This window comes from Brassica napus, chromosome C7, assembly GCF_020379485.1.
Source record: "Brassica napus cultivar Da-Ae chromosome C7, Da-Ae, whole genome shotgun sequence".
NCBI lineage: Eukaryota > Viridiplantae > Streptophyta > Magnoliopsida > Brassicales > Brassicaceae > Brassica > Brassica napus.
The window spans coordinates 8,722,644-8,736,708 of NC_063450.1; the positions used below are offsets into that span (position 1 = coordinate 8,722,644).

The following is a 14,065-nucleotide window of genomic DNA, read 5'->3' on the forward strand; positions in this document are numbered from 1 at the left end:
TAGACCCGAACCGACCCGGACCCGAGAAGAACCGACCCGAACCCGAACCGAAAATTTCTAAGTACCTATTGGGTCTAAATATTTAGGACCCGAAAAGACCCGGACCCGAAAGGAACCGGCCCGAACCCGACCCGAAGACCCAAACGCCCAGGCCTACTCTGGAGGAGTTCAGTTTCAGGAGGAGTCTCTTTGGGTTTTCCTGAAACAGAGTAAAGATCAGAGTCAGAAAGGATTTCTAGTACATTCAACATCAGTTCATCAGAAAAGTTTCAGTGTTTATCGGAAAGGGGAAAGGTCAGAGAAAACTTATCTGGGTTCGGTGATGAGGAAAGTTTGAAGCTTTTGATGTCAAATGGTTGATTCTGAAGCAGTCTGACTCAGATCTGGTACATGCAGAATGGTTGAAGGTTCGTCGGTTCAGTTTCCGGGTCATGCAAAGTGTTCTGATCAGAGATTGAGTCTGAGTTCTTCAAGGTCTGCTGAGAAAATAGAGAGAGATCAGTCGGTAGAAGCCGATGATAGTTTTTTTCTTCAAGCAAAGAAATAAAAGGAAAAGAAGAGAAAAGTTACAGAGAGTACCTTGTTATTATACGGGCTCTCAAGAGTCTGAGGAGCATCTTAGAAGCTCCGAAAGTCATTGGAGATAGACTCAAAACGGTGGAGGCGACAAATCGCCAAGAGAGAAGGGAGAGAGACATGGAGGCTAAGGTTTCACAGAAAGAAAGACAGCACTCTGGTGTTTCGTCTGAAAGGTGGAGATTGTGGACCTAAGTTCAGCCAACATTCCAAGTGGGCTTTGCGTTATGCGGCCCAGCTCGTACGAAACCTACAAGAAAGAATAAAGCCCAAAGTCTCAGCCCATCTTTTGTGAAACTGAAACGCTGCGTTTTGTATAATCAAGTGGACGAGTTTGTTAAAACAAACTGGTGAGATGGCGTCGTCACTATCACGAAAAGAGAGAGAGAATCCGATCGAGTTACAGAGAAGAGAGAGAAGGAGAGCGACTTAGCTTGAGTTCATGAGGGTGAACATCGACGGAGTTGCAAAAGCGGTATACGGTTAGAAGTACCATCCCGGCGGTGACTTTCCGATTTCACAGAGTATACAATAAGCAAGCTTAATTCCTTGTACTTTTTCTTGATCCGCCATTGTTGTGATCTTGTAACATCGTACGTGATTGATAGTGAATCAACTGAGGGACTCTGATTCCCTTCCCGGTGAGTAGATCAGCGAACACCGGGTGAATAATCTCTTGTGTCATTTGCAATTGATTCAATTAACTAAACAAACAAGATTAAACCTAAAAGAATTCGATCTAAACTCTACAAGATATTCAAAATTAGTGTGGTTCTAATCCGTGAAGCTATAGTTAATTCGATTCATTTTTTATTTATTTAGTTAATTCGATTCATGAACTGCTAACAAACTCTCTAAATTGTTTATAAGAAACTAGCAGCACCTTGTATTACTATTTTATCTTTTGAATCCTGATTTAGTATTTTAATATAACTATGTAAATTGTTTATATTGACAATTTTACGACCGATAATCTATTTCACGTTTCCATCTAGGCACCAAACTCTCTGGACCTCTAAAAGGAACTTTCACCTACTATTAATCTATGTAGTCAACATGTACAATACAATAAGCAAAACTTTTACTTTCCTGAGTATTCACGTTGTGACTGAACAACTTGATGGCTCTTAGTAAAAAAAAAAACAAAAACAACTTGATGGCTGAAGCGGTCAGACTATGTAGCCAGAAGAACCCATAAGTGGAGAAAAACCAACACAACCAAATCAATTTTAGTTTAAAAAACTAGAATGATTAGTTATGGAGTATTTATTTGAATAATGAAGACCATATCAATTCTACCAACTGTTGCATTATTATGCCACAGAAAATAAAAAAAGACATTTAACTTAGAGCAGAAGTATCTCCATGTCAAATAGTGGTACTAAACAAATATAGGATGTTGTTCAAAACAAAATTAACAAAGCAAAATGTCTGTTGGACCTTGCAAGACATCATCATTACAATAATTATTCATATTAGCAAATTATAACAAAATTAATTAAGCCTTAGTGCGTGCATTAAGGCATTGCGTTTGCTTGGGCCATGAGTAGTGCCATCCTTATAAGAACATCTACATCTTTTAGGTATTCTGAGAATACTTCAAAAAGTTAATTATTTAATTATTTTTTATTTACAGAAAATTATTCAATTGTAAAGGGACATGTGTATAATGATTATCTAAAATATCTCAATTTTTTAAATTAGCAATTTTGTCACTTCTAAAAAAAATTATTGTAAAAACTCTATTAAAATACTCTGTTGAGTCCTATTTTCTCTTGTTTCATATTTTCAACTATTTTATATTCAGTTGACTATTCAATATATTAGTTTTACACTGTAGGCCTGAGACTTATTATTCGAGATCCGGATTCGATCCGAGATCCGCTCCGGATCCGCTCCGAAAATAGGATATCCGGGGTGTCCGGATCCGAATCCGAATAGTAAAATCTTGGATCCGTGCAAACCGAATCCGGATCCGGATATCTTAATTTTTAGGTCCGGATATCCAGATCCGGATCCGGATCCGTATTTTTAAAATACATTAAATTTTTAAATTTTATTAATATTAATATTTGATATATTAATATTTATACATGAATTAATCTTATAATATTATATTTTAGTTTTTACAATATTTTAAACATATATAAATATATTTATAAATATTTAATTTATGTATTATATTAAAAAAATAGTATTTTTTGTTAAAAAAATATTTTAAATTATTATAATAGAATATCGAGACGGATATCCGAAACCCGAATATCCAGAAACCACGAATCCGGATCCGGATATTAAATCCATGGATCCGACGGATCCGGATACCCTAAATTTTCCGGATATCCGGATCCGTCCCAGGGCTATTACACTGCTTACATACAGAAGGATTTTTTTCTGTTGACAAAAGAAATATATTTTTTTGTGAAATCGAAACTAAGTGGATTTTAACAATTATACTCTATTGCTTTGATCATCCATCTACTTCCAGATCCATAGATGTCACATATTTGCTTAGAAGATACATTACTTATTTAAAATAAAGGGAACTAACTTTGCTCATGGAAACATTGTAATATACTAAAATACATACAAATATATATTATACATATTCAATTATACAGCCAAAGCAGAGAGAGCCAGCGCAACCAATTCAATACTTTTCTTTTTTTTTCCGGGGTCAAATTTGACAACTAACTTAAAAAAACTTTTATTTTGTGTACACTAACTAATTTTAAAAACTATATAATGTGACTCATTATGGAGTATTTATTTGTATTAGGAAGACCAAATCAATTCTACTCTAACAAACATGTACCCACTGTTGCATTCCTATGTCATCAAAATGAAGACCTTATCTTCATTCTCCATACTTATACCTTTAATTAGTTAAAAATATATAATCAATATTTAAACTCATATTGCTGACAACTCATCAAAACGTATATATAATATATATAAAAATTAGCCGTCTGTTGGAAAAGTTTTTAAAATAAATAAATATTTGATTCAATTTCGGCCATCGTCTCCTCGTCTTCCTTCTTCTTTCCTCTGTTCATCTCCTGCTCATCGTCTCCTCTTCTCATCATCCATGGCCGTTACCCTTGAAGTTACTCCGACGAGAAAAAGACGTCCTTTGGTCGTCGGACATCTCGATTCCCCGAATATATCAGATACGAAACTGATCCGATCACTGTTCTTCGCATCTCAAGAGCTTTCTCATATGCAACCTCTCAGATTCATCCTTCGACGAAATTCTCAATCCATCATACGCAAGGTGAAGGTACTAGCCGCCGTTTTCGACGAGCTTCTTCGATCGCACATGGTTTACTCGCAATCCGCTCAGCTCTGTTTCGAGGAGATGAACATAGTGATGCAACGTATGAAGACTTTGATCGAAGACTGCACAAGGTCAAGCAAACTATGGCTACTCTTACAGATCGAAAACGTTTCCTTCAGTTTTCACGAACTCGTCACCGATCTATCCACCGTTCTCGATATTTTACCGGTCAATGATTTCAACCTCAGTGAAGACGCCGAAGATCTCATCGTTCTTCTGAAAAAACAATGCTCTGATTCGATTCAGTTCGTTGATCCTCGCGACGACGATCTCCGTCGTAAAGTGACGGATACAATCGACGGGATCAAGCACCAGATCGTTCCAGATCAATCGAAGCTGATCGGGATCTTCGTCGATCTAGGTCTTCTCGATTCCGCTAGCTTGATAGAAGAGATTCAGAGACTGGAGGATGAGACTCATGATCAGATCGACGAGAGATCAAGAATCGCAGCCGCTTCTCTCATCGGACTTGTGCGTTACGCAAACTGCGTTTTGTACGGTCCTTCGACGCCGTCGCCTCACCCTGACTTCCGCCGCCATAAGTCGTTGTCGGAAGCGAATATCCCGGCCGACTTCCGGTGTCCGATCACGTTAGAGCTTATGCGTGACCCGGTGGTAGTATCCACGGGGCAAACTTACGATCGAGAATCCATCGATCTATGGATCAAATCGGGGCACAATACTTGCCCTAAAACAGGTCAAGTCCTTAAGCACACAAACCTCATACCAAACAGTGCGTTAAAGAACTTGATTGTGATGTGGTGTCGCGATCAGAAGATACCGTTTGAGATTTACGGTGACGGCGGTGTTGGATCTTCTACGCCGTGCACGGAGGCAGTGGAGTTTACTAGGATGATGGTTTCATTTCTGATCGATAAGCTTAGTGTGGCAGAGCCTAACGCTGTCGTTTTTGAGCTCCGAGCTCTGGCTAAGTCAGACTCGGTGGCTCGAGCTTGTATAGCTGAGGCTGGAGCCATACCTAAGCTGGTACGTTATCTAGGCTCTGACTCTCCGAGCCTACAGATAAACGCAGTGACCGCGATCCTCAACCTCTCGATATTAGAACAGAACAAAACAAGGATCATGGAAACTGACGGAGCTTTAAACGGCGTCATCGAGGTTCTGCGTTCGGGTGCCACGTGGGAGGCTAAGGCAAACGCCGCCGCGACTTTGTTCAGTTTGGCGAGCATCTCGACTTACAAAAGAAGACTTGGGAGAAAAGTGCGTGTGGTGACCGGATTGGTCGACCTAGCGAAACAGGGTCCCACGAGTTCTAAAAGAGACGCATTCGTGGCGATCCTTAACCTGGCGGCGGAGAGGGAGAACGTGGGGAGATTCGTCGAAGCGGGGGTAGTACAAGCCGCGGGGGATGCATTCCGGGAGCTGCCCGAGGAGGCAGTGTCGGTTGTTGAGGCGATTGTGAGGAAAGGAGGACTCATGGCAGTATCCGCCGCGTTCGGGTTGATACGGCAATTGGGGGAGATGATGAGGGAAGGAGGGGATACGACAAAGGAGAGCGCGGCGGCCACGCTGGTGACAATGTGCCGGAAAGGAGGATCGGAGCTAGTGGCGGAGATGGCGACAATTCCAGGGATAGAAAGAGTTATATGGGAGATGATAGGGACGGGAACAGCGAGGGGAGGGAGGAAAGCAGCGTCGTTGATGAGGTATTTAAGGCGATGGGCCGCCGGAGATACACATGAGACGGCAGCAACAGAAACACAGAGCATCGTTGTGCCAACACCAAGTAGAATTTTTAATCCCGTTTTATGATTTTCTTCTTTGTAAAGTTTAAAGGTTTTTTTGTGTGTTTCCTTTATAATTTCGAAAATGATTCTTTTACAAATATTATGTTGTAACTGTAAATACAATTCGAGAACAATAAACAAAAGATTTGCTCTTCCTGTTTTTTTTTCACGGTCCAAAAATGCTGCTAGTATGTACTTATTGTTATCTCTCAGACATAAATGTTGTGACCGAGAAGTCAATAAGCTTGAAGGCATGGAGTTAGAAAAGACAAATGTATACCGTTGAATCAGGTGTTGTGTAAAAACAAAAGAATAGGTTTGCAAAAGTTTGACAACACAAAAGACGGACCAATTCCACGAGATAATAATACAACAACACAAGCATGTTTCCGAAACGAATGATAATGATTGGAAAAGGAATTGATGGCTAATGGATAACGATCTTTCCTTTCTTTTTAGAGAAGCAAACTTCTGTTTTTGTTTTTATTTTTATTTTTGATTTAACGTATTGGATCTTTCAAAGCACGCACAATTATTTGTCTCTGAATTTGTTTTCTACATGGTCCCCCTAATCTTTTTGGGGCTTGTCAAATTTATGAGAATAGATTTTGGGTCAAAACTCTCCAATAAATACCAAACAAAGAAGACTGAATTTGTCTTCTATATGGTCCCTAATCTTTGGGACTTGACAAATTTATGAGAGTAGATTTTGGGCCGAAAACTCTCCAATAAATACAAACAAAGAATACAAATGAAAGGATGTTCCAGAATGTACTAATTCGTACAAGTATCACAAAACATGTCAGAAAAGAATATCACAGTAAATGAAAACGTGTTTAGTGTCTGTCCTTGGCATACTGTTAACATAATTTACTCTTGGTCTCATTTTGACAGATTGAACTCTCCCGTTATGTTATGTTACAACTACACCAAATGCATAAAGTTCTATGTCAGACAATTTGGTAATACGGTCTATAAACTCTCTATAATCTATTTTTGTTTAAAGCGCAAACGATTGGAGGAAGGAAAGAAATATGACCCTATAAAGATTCAATAGAAATAGGCTAACTGACAAATATTCACATGATCCATCAGCAAAATCCAACTATTTGGATCAAAAAAATTATTTTGCGGTTTAAGGTAGCGAGTCCCAAATCTAATGAATGGATAACGAATAAGACCCAATTATTCACGGTCAAACAGTTGTACAACATACCGAGATATTCAGAGTAAGGCACGACATGTGTGTCCTTGATACGTAGAGTAGCTAGAGTCAGCTGAGGAGTAAAAAAGATAAGCAAAACCATCATTTTAAAGACGCCTTTTGAGTTATTTAAAATCTAAAATACTATCTTCGAGCTGTATTTTTGTGCTTTTTTCTTTGTATTCGTTATATTTATTGTCAATAATATTAGTTCAATTCGAATAAACTATCTTAGAGATATACCGACAAAGATCATTTCTCATCGTTTTCTTAAACCTTACTCTTCGCATTAAAATCTTGATTGCAAGGTTTACCTTCCACAGAAACTAATCTTCTAAGTGGGGTTGCAAAGCTGGCAAGCTATCATCCTGAACTTTTTGTTTTGGGATTGTTACCATGTTACTTAGGAGATATGTATCTAATGACATGTTGTTATTCATATTTAATAGTGAAAATTCTACTTTTTTGAATTAATTTATATTTGGATAATGAAACTTGTCGTTGAACAAGTATTTTGGTATGTGACGAAATAAATTTTATGCATTACATGACATATGTAGTTGCAAATCTTCACACCATAATGCTTGCTTGTTCATGATGATGAGAGTGACGATGGAGTATGAGTTGGAAGTTGGATGTGGTGGAGATAGATTTAACAAACTCATAAACCGATTTTTATATTAAGATCATCCAACTTAAAAAGAAAAAGAAAATCCGCAAGTTTAGCATCAAAAAATGTATCTTACAAGTCTGACACAAATTTAACGCTAAGATTAGTCTTATTGATAAAGTTAGGAGTGGAAATATTTGTTTTGGCAGATTTTTTGTCTCTTAGTGATAATTGAGATTCTTTGTTTTCCAAACACATCTTTCATATTTTGTGGAAGTCCACATATATTCCACATCAACCATGGATGTCATACCATTTTTTTCAACCAATGCTATCTTCTAAGGAGATGAATTTGTCCAACTATATTTCAACCATAATCTAAGATTTACCCAAGAAAATAATGACTTGTTACTAAGGATAGATAAACCTAATTGAGAATCGGTTCTATGTAAACCTGGTTTTGAATAAAACAGGTTTCAAAATGTTCTTCAATGTCATCCAAACACGAATCATATAAATATCAAGAGGAGAATAAAAAGCTGCATGACTCCACACATTAACAAACATAAAGCAATAATACACATGTTATAAACCTCTCTAAACAATCCATAAAAGAGTAGATTCATCCAATATATGGCTAACCGAAGACTAAATCAATAAGAATTTCTGACTTTTTCTTTTCAATTCTTTATTTTTCTTTGTAAAACAACTATGCTTGATCATTGTTTAATGGAAGTTTCAGTTTATTAAAATAAATATGTACTTGGAGGTTGGAGGTTGGAGGTTGATTAGGGGTGAAATGTCTTACTTTTGATTTGGCTATGAGAATTTGGTCTAGAGCAACGCTAAAATTTGCTTTTATTAGTTGTCTTGAGATCCTTAATAAGATTTCAACAATGAATCGGGAGGTGCATTGGAACAGATGTGTCAACACATGTTGTGTCCTATGTTAACACACAATGAAAATCTGTAATCATAAATTTTCTTAGTGTTCTTACAACTCAAAGATTTGGTAGAAGCTGATGGAAAAAAGAAGAATCACAAAAACCCATAATTCGCCAAGAAGAAAGTTCATTATGCAAGCTGATGGAAAAAAGACAGGCCCTTCATCTAAAGCAGTCCCGGGTTCTAGAGTTTTTCCAACCAGCACTCGTAAGGTGACGAATTTTCGGTCACCTCAAGGATCTTTTCCTTAGCCTGTTTGAGCTGGAACTGCCAAGGGATTGGAAACACCCTGACAGTCCAGCGCCTCAAAGAGATTCGCTCGCGTTTCTCTCCCGACATCTTGTTTCTAATGGAGACTAAAAACACTGATGAAAAAGTTCTCCGTTTGTACCAAAACTCGTTGTATAAGCATCACTTCTCTGTCCCCCCCACTGGTGTTAGTGGTGGGCTGATGTTATCTTGGAAAGAGGATATTAATGTGGAGATTCTATATTCATCGTGTAATATCATTGATACCCACATTCAAGCCAAAAAGGCCTCCTTCTTTGCATCATTTATCTACGGAGCTCCAAAGATGGAAGATCGCCCAACATTCTGGAACAAACTTATAGAACTCGGCAAGAACCGTAACGATGCTTGGCTCGTTACCGGCGACTTCAACGACCTGCTTGACAACACCGAGAAACTAGGCGGACCTCTCCGCTGGGAAGGTTCCTTCCTGGCTTTCCGTAGCTTTGTGTCACAAATGGGCCTTTGGGACCTTCCACATGCGGGAAACCAACTCTCTTGGAGAGGTATGCGCTATCAGCACTTCATCCAATCCCGCCTTGATCGCGCTATGTCCAATTGCTCATGGTCTGAGAAGTTTCCATCTGGTCGGAGCGTCTATCTACGCTTTGAGGGTTCGGACCATCGTCCTCTCCTCACCTTGTTTGACCAGTCTAAAAGCCTAAAAAAGGGCTCCTTCCGGTTCGACAGGAGACTGCGCTCAAAGCCAGAAGTCAGAGAGCTGGTAAAAAATCATTGGCCTCATCCCTAGCAGGAATCAGTCATATCTAAAACTAGCAGGATTAGAGCCAAGATCATTGAGTGGACGAAGGCACAAAATGAGAAAAGCAATGAAATTATCAGAGCGGCTCAACTCATTCTCGAAGAAGCACTCTCTGCCCCTTCCCCGGATACTGATCTAATTGCCTCGACTACATCCAAGCTTGAAAAGGCATACCGCGAGGAAGAAGAATACTGGAAGCAGCGTAGTCGCATCCAATGGCTACAAAGTGGGGATCACAACTCGTCTTTCTTTCATGCCATTACCAGAGGCAGAAGAAAAATCAATGCCTTCTCTATCCTTAAGGATGAACATGGCGCTATCTATGAGACTGAAGAAGACATAGTGGCAACTATCTCAAAGTACTACCAGTCTATCTTCACAACCTCGGGCGCTGACTGCATCGAAACCGTTGAAGAAGCTCTCTCTCTCCCTGCATCACGTCAGCGATGAACTCTGATCTCATCGCTCTCCCGGACAGAGAAGAGGTCAAGGCTGCTGTACTCGCCATTCATGCTGATAAAGCTCTGGGCCCTGACGGATTTTCCGCTGCTTCTACCACTCCTATTGGGATATCATTGGTGAGGATATTTACCGGGACATCCGGGAATTTTTTGAGACAGGGTACCTCCACCATAGGCAGAACGAAACCCATATTCGGCTTATCCCGAGAATCACCTGCCCGAGGAAGGTGGCTGACTACCGCCCGATTGCGCTTTGCACAACCCACTACAAGATCATTGCTAAGATAATGACGAAGCGTCTTCAGCCGTTTCTGCCACACATCATCTCGCCACACCAATCTGCGTTCGTGCCTAAAAGGGCGATTGGAGACAACGTCCTTATTACTCACGAGATCCTCCATTATCTCAAGACATCAAAGGCTAAGGTGCGATGCTCCATGGCGGTGAAAACTGACATGAGTAAGGCCTATGATAGAATCGAATGGTCCTTTCTCGAAGCGTACTTAGAAGATTGGGTTTTCACGAGACTTGGATTTCTTGGACCATGATGTGTGTGACCTCGGTGTCATATTCTTTCCTGGTGAACGGGGCTCCCCAGGGTCGTGTTTCACCTTCCCGAGGTCTCCGGCAAGGTGATCCGCTCTCCCCGTACCTCTTTATTCTGTGTACGGAGGTTCTCTCGGGACTGTGCACCAAGGCACAAAATCTGGGCTTGCTGACTGGAGTTAAAGTGGCACGAAACAGCCCTGCGATAAACCACCTACTTTTCGCCGACGACACTATGTTCTTCATGAGATCAGACGCCCAAAGCTGCGCGCAACTAGTGTCTCTCCTCAACAAATATGAGAAAGCGTCAGGCCAATGCATAAATGCCACTAAGTCCGCTATCACTTTCTCCTCCAAGACGTCTTCCCACACAAAGCTTCGAGTTAAGCGCCAACTAACAAAAGAGAAGGAGGGAGGTAACGGAAAGTATCTCAGGCTGCTCGAGCACTTTGGTAGAAGAAAGCGGGACATTTTTAACTCCATCTTAGATCGGATTAGACAAAGAGTTATCAGCTGGACCACAAGGTTCTTATCTGGTGCGGAAAAGCAAGTTCTCCTCCAATCGGTTCTCTCCGCTTTACCCGCATACGCTATGTCATGCTTCTTGCTCCCAGCCTCCCTTTGTAAGCAAATAAAATCTTTACTTACTCGTTTTTGGTGGGATGCTAACCCGGAAAAGAGAAAAATGTGTTGGGTAGCTTGGTCTAAGCTTACTCTCCCAAAAAACCTTGGAGGTCTTGGATTTAGAGATATTGAGTGTTTTAACCAGGCCCTTCTAGCAAAAATTTCTTGGCGCCTTGTGCAGGATCCGAATTCTCTCCTTGGCCAGACCCTGTTAGGAAAATATTGCCACTCTGATCCCTTCCTTAGGGCTTCAAGCTCGACCTCAGGCTCCCACGGATGGAGAGGGATTCTCTGGGGCCGTGATCTTCTCTTGACAGGTCTCGGATGGACAGTAGGCAATGGAACGTCTGTGAAAGTGTGGGAGGACCCGTGGCTGTCAAACCTCTCTCCGTCTATTCCAATGGGGCCTCCAACCCTCCAAAACCGGAACATGCGAGTCCATGAACTCATTCTCCCACACTCAAAAGAATGGAACATTCAAGCTATCCGCCAACACTTGCCTCTCTATGAGGATCTCATCCTACAACTCATCCCTAGTTCCCTGAACAAGGAGGACGAGTTGGTATGGCTGTTTGAAAAATCAGGTTCTTACACTTCGAAGTCAGGCTACGCCCTCTCCAGAATCACTTCTTACCCCCACAACATTGATCCCTTCTCCTGGAAAAAAACCATTTGGAACCTTAAGACTTCTCCAAAGCTAAGGTCCTTTCTTTGGAAGATCAAAAGTGCGGCGCTTCCAGTTGGCTCTGCTCTCCTAACAAGAGGCATACAAGTCGATCCTAGATGCAAACGATGTGGAGAGGTTGAGACTCCTATCCACCTACTCTTGACATGTACTTTCTCTGCCCGTGTATGGGATCTTATTCCGGCCCTGAACAAACCAGACCCTAGCTCCGACCTCTCCATCTCTGAGCTTCTACTCTGTTGCACTACAATGACCAACCTCCCACCTACCGGCCTGGCCTCCACTCCGGTCGCCCCCTGGGTTCTTTGGCATCTCTGGAAGAACAGGAACCAACTTGTCTTCGACAACAAGTCTTGGTCTGAAGCAGAGATAACTCTGAAAGTTTTGAAAGATGCTAGGTCCTGGGAAGAAGCCTCTCAAGCCCCTGTTAAGACTTGCTCTCCACGCAACCGGCCTCCTCTACCGTAGCAACCCTCTACTGGATATGCTTGCTTCACAGATGGAACCTGGGACCCCAACTCAAGAAACAGTGGACAAGGCTGGGACACGACCCAATGGTGTCTCTGTTGAACACCGATCTTCAAACCGCTCCCATGTCGCTTCACCCCTGGTTGCTGAAGCCCTTGCGGTAAAGGCTGCTCTACTTGACGCAGTCGCTCACGGATTCTTTCGGTTGAATGTTTTCTCTGAATCGAAATCCCTCGTCAACCTTCTCAACTCGTCCTCTTCAACAATTGAGCTGCATAGCTTACTGTTTGATATTAGGGTTGTAAGTTGCAGGTTCGAAGTTATCTCATTTGGTTTTATTCCACGTTTAAACAATGTTAAAGCATACTCTCTTGCTAAATCTGCTATGTTTTCCCTTGTAAAACCTCCCCGTGGGGAGTAACTCTTTTTCTTAATGATAATCACTTGTTCGTTCAAAAAAAAAGATTTGGTAGAAGCTTACACGGGGTTCTTGCAGAGAAGATATACACACAACTGGTCGTCCATTGTCTTGATCATTCAATTGGCTTTACCGAGCCTGGCCAACATTTATGTACCCGATATGTCTTTAAACCGTTATACACACGATTTGGAGGGAGCAGAATCATCGACATCATGGAGAGATTCCAATTTTTCAACTAACTCTTAAACAACTCATTGACAAAACTGTTAAAAATGTTCTCAGCTTATGAAGCGATACGACAATAAAAGATTTGAAAACATTCTTTTATTTTGGTTTGGTAGTAGATAATTCATGTGTATATAATTTTTTAAAATATGATACATTTAATATATTAACTGTTTTTTGGAATATTTAACATTTATTAGAAAATATTTATTTAGCTGCAATTTACCAGAAAATACACTAGTAACTAGGGTCGGTCCGCGCTACCCGCGAAATTTGGATTACGTGTCCTTTCCATTTGAACAGAATTGTAAAAGCATTGTTAGATAGGTATTGTCTAGTTTGTGTTGATTGTTTCTGTATGAGATATTTGAAAGAGGTGGTGACTTCAAGTCGTTAGACATGTAATAAGTTCAAAAGTATGTTGGCTGTATTTTATAGGGTCATTTGAAACATTGAGCTATTACTTTTGTTAATGTGGCCTTGTATGAGCTTGTCAATTGTATGTAACGTTTTTGAGTAGCCGAATATGTTGTTGGATCAAAATTTTTTTTGGTTTTGTTATGTCTGTATTGTTTTAGCTATATCTTATTGATCAAGCAATCAATGAATTTTACATTATTTTAGTGCAGCGTATTCTTGCCAAATAGTGTATTTATACGGATGTTTTTAAGCAAATTGCATATGTTTCCATTTGTTGTCGTTTTTTTTTATCTACTTTTTTTTCCAGAAACTATCTATACTATTTAAGAATATAAAGTTAAAGAGATTTGTAGTAAAGCTATACTCACTCAAATTTTGATGATGAAAGAAACTTCACCTTACTTAAATAATCTTACTTCGTCCCAAACATGTTTATAATTTATAGACAGCTTTCATGTTCCTCGGTTCATGCAAGTTTGATAAAGAGAAAGAGCAATCGAGAGATAACAATAGAAGAAGTAGAGTGAGGTTTTCTCCTTTGAGTTTTGTACCTTTAACTTCGAAGTCTTAAACTCAATGCTAATTGAATCTTATTTTTGGTCTCAGCGGAATCAGAATGGCTCAGGCTGGTGGTAAAAGGAGAAGACAGATAGACTTCATCAGCAACAGTCCAGCGCCACCACTTGTGTTGTGGTTTTGAGTTTACTCGGAGCTCAAAGAGTGAAGCTCTGTGATTTTTCATAT

General features: G+C 40.3%; 1 protein-coding gene across 1 annotated transcript; it reads left to right on the forward strand.

Annotated features, from left to right (window-relative positions):
• The first annotated feature begins 3,444 nt into the window (after positions 1-3,444).
• LOC106394415 (U-box domain-containing protein 16) lies at positions 3,445-5,815 on the forward strand. The gene has a single exon (XM_013834991.3). It carries the CDS (start codon positions 3,665-3,667, stop codon positions 5,684-5,686), a length of 2,022 nt encoding a protein of 673 aa, XP_013690445.1. The 5' UTR covers positions 3,445-3,664; the 3' UTR covers positions 5,687-5,815.
• The last annotated feature ends 8,250 nt before the right edge of the window (positions 5,816-14,065 follow it).

Excerpts from the sequence above, each read along its gene's own strand:
- LOC106394415 (XM_013834991.3), top strand. The coding sequence starts at position 3,665 with ATGGCCGTTACCCTTGAAGTTACTCCGACGAGAAAAAGACGTCCTTTG.